Below are 1,039 nucleotides of genomic sequence, written 5' to 3'. Positions count from 1 at the left end.
ATAAGAGCGTCCGCAGATGCAATAAAGAGGCAAGTAAGATGGTCATAGAGAAAAAAGAGACGACCAGAAGGGCAGTCACCATAGGAATGCCAGACCTGGGTGAGACTGAAGCCATCAGAGCGAGCGGCGCAGGGGGTAATTACGATAGTCAAAGTCGGCCCATGGAACAACGAGTAATGAGGTCGACTTGGTCTAAACTTATACAAGGCGCTTGAGCTTAGGCTGAGTGACGTGGGAGTTGAAAGACATTTGTTCCTTGCGTTTCGGGCGGAACGAGATTTATGATGCGCTTATCTAGCGCCCGCCCTGGTGATCGATATTGCGCGTATATTGGGAGAGTATCTTGAGGTTGATGGAGAAAGATACGGGATAGGTTGAGTTGGGGTATGTCGGCTGATGAGGGATATTCGAATCATCCTGAGAAGGACAAGAGCGAAGATTTCTTCTCACAGGAGGTAGGTGTGCTTTCTGGACCTAACTCGTATCTTGCATGGTGGAACCTAAGATACGCTTTTAATAGTAGCATCAAGTCTTCCGCGTTTTCTGTCCACGATTAAGAGTGGACCTATTCCGTATCTTGCCCGCTCAACCTAAAGATTCTCAGGAGCAAGGGCATGTGACTCACGACATGAAGTCGCCTTTCAACGGGATCGTCGGACTCACCGAGGCGATGAAAATGATGGTCAAAGATGAGGTCAAAAAGAAGAGGCTCACCTTGATCAACAGGTAGTATCATATCGGGCCTATTTTGTATCTTCCACGCTCAACCTCAAGATATTTCAGGGCCGGCTCCCGCTACTGCGGAATGGTAGAAGAGAACGTCGTTAGCGACAAGTTGGGCCGAGGGTGGATGAAAGTAGTCAAAACGGACGTCCGCCTGGGGGCTGTAGTCGAGGAAGTGGTGGAATTAATGAAGTAATAATGTCCGCCGTCGGAATCGAACCGGGGATTACCACAGGTTCGGACTAGACGGACATAACAGGCCGACCAAATCTGACGAGGTTGCCCTCGAGGACCAGACGGGGTGGGGGGAGGAAGG

At 50.1% G+C, this 1,039-nt stretch overlaps 1 protein-coding gene across 1 annotated transcript; it reads left to right on the top strand.

The window, feature by feature from the left end:
• Positions 1 to 386: 386 nt before the first annotated feature.
• On the top strand, positions 387 to 915 carry Pmar_PMAR007008 (hypothetical protein; the record flags this gene model as incomplete). The annotated part of the gene is made up of 3 exons (XM_002782764.1): positions 387 to 455; positions 605 to 726; positions 784 to 915. Coding segments are annotated over 3 exons (323 nt in total), but the record flags the coding sequence as incomplete, so codon positions are not given.
• Between the last annotated feature and the right edge of the window lie 124 nt (positions 916 to 1,039).

The sequence above is a fragment of the Perkinsus marinus genome (assembly GCF_000006405.1).
Source record: "Perkinsus marinus ATCC 50983 genomic scaffold scf_1104296938316, whole genome shotgun sequence".
Classification (NCBI taxonomy): Eukaryota; Perkinsozoa; order Perkinsida; family Perkinsidae; genus Perkinsus; species Perkinsus marinus.
This window is presented reverse-complemented; position numbering and strand designations above follow the sequence as displayed.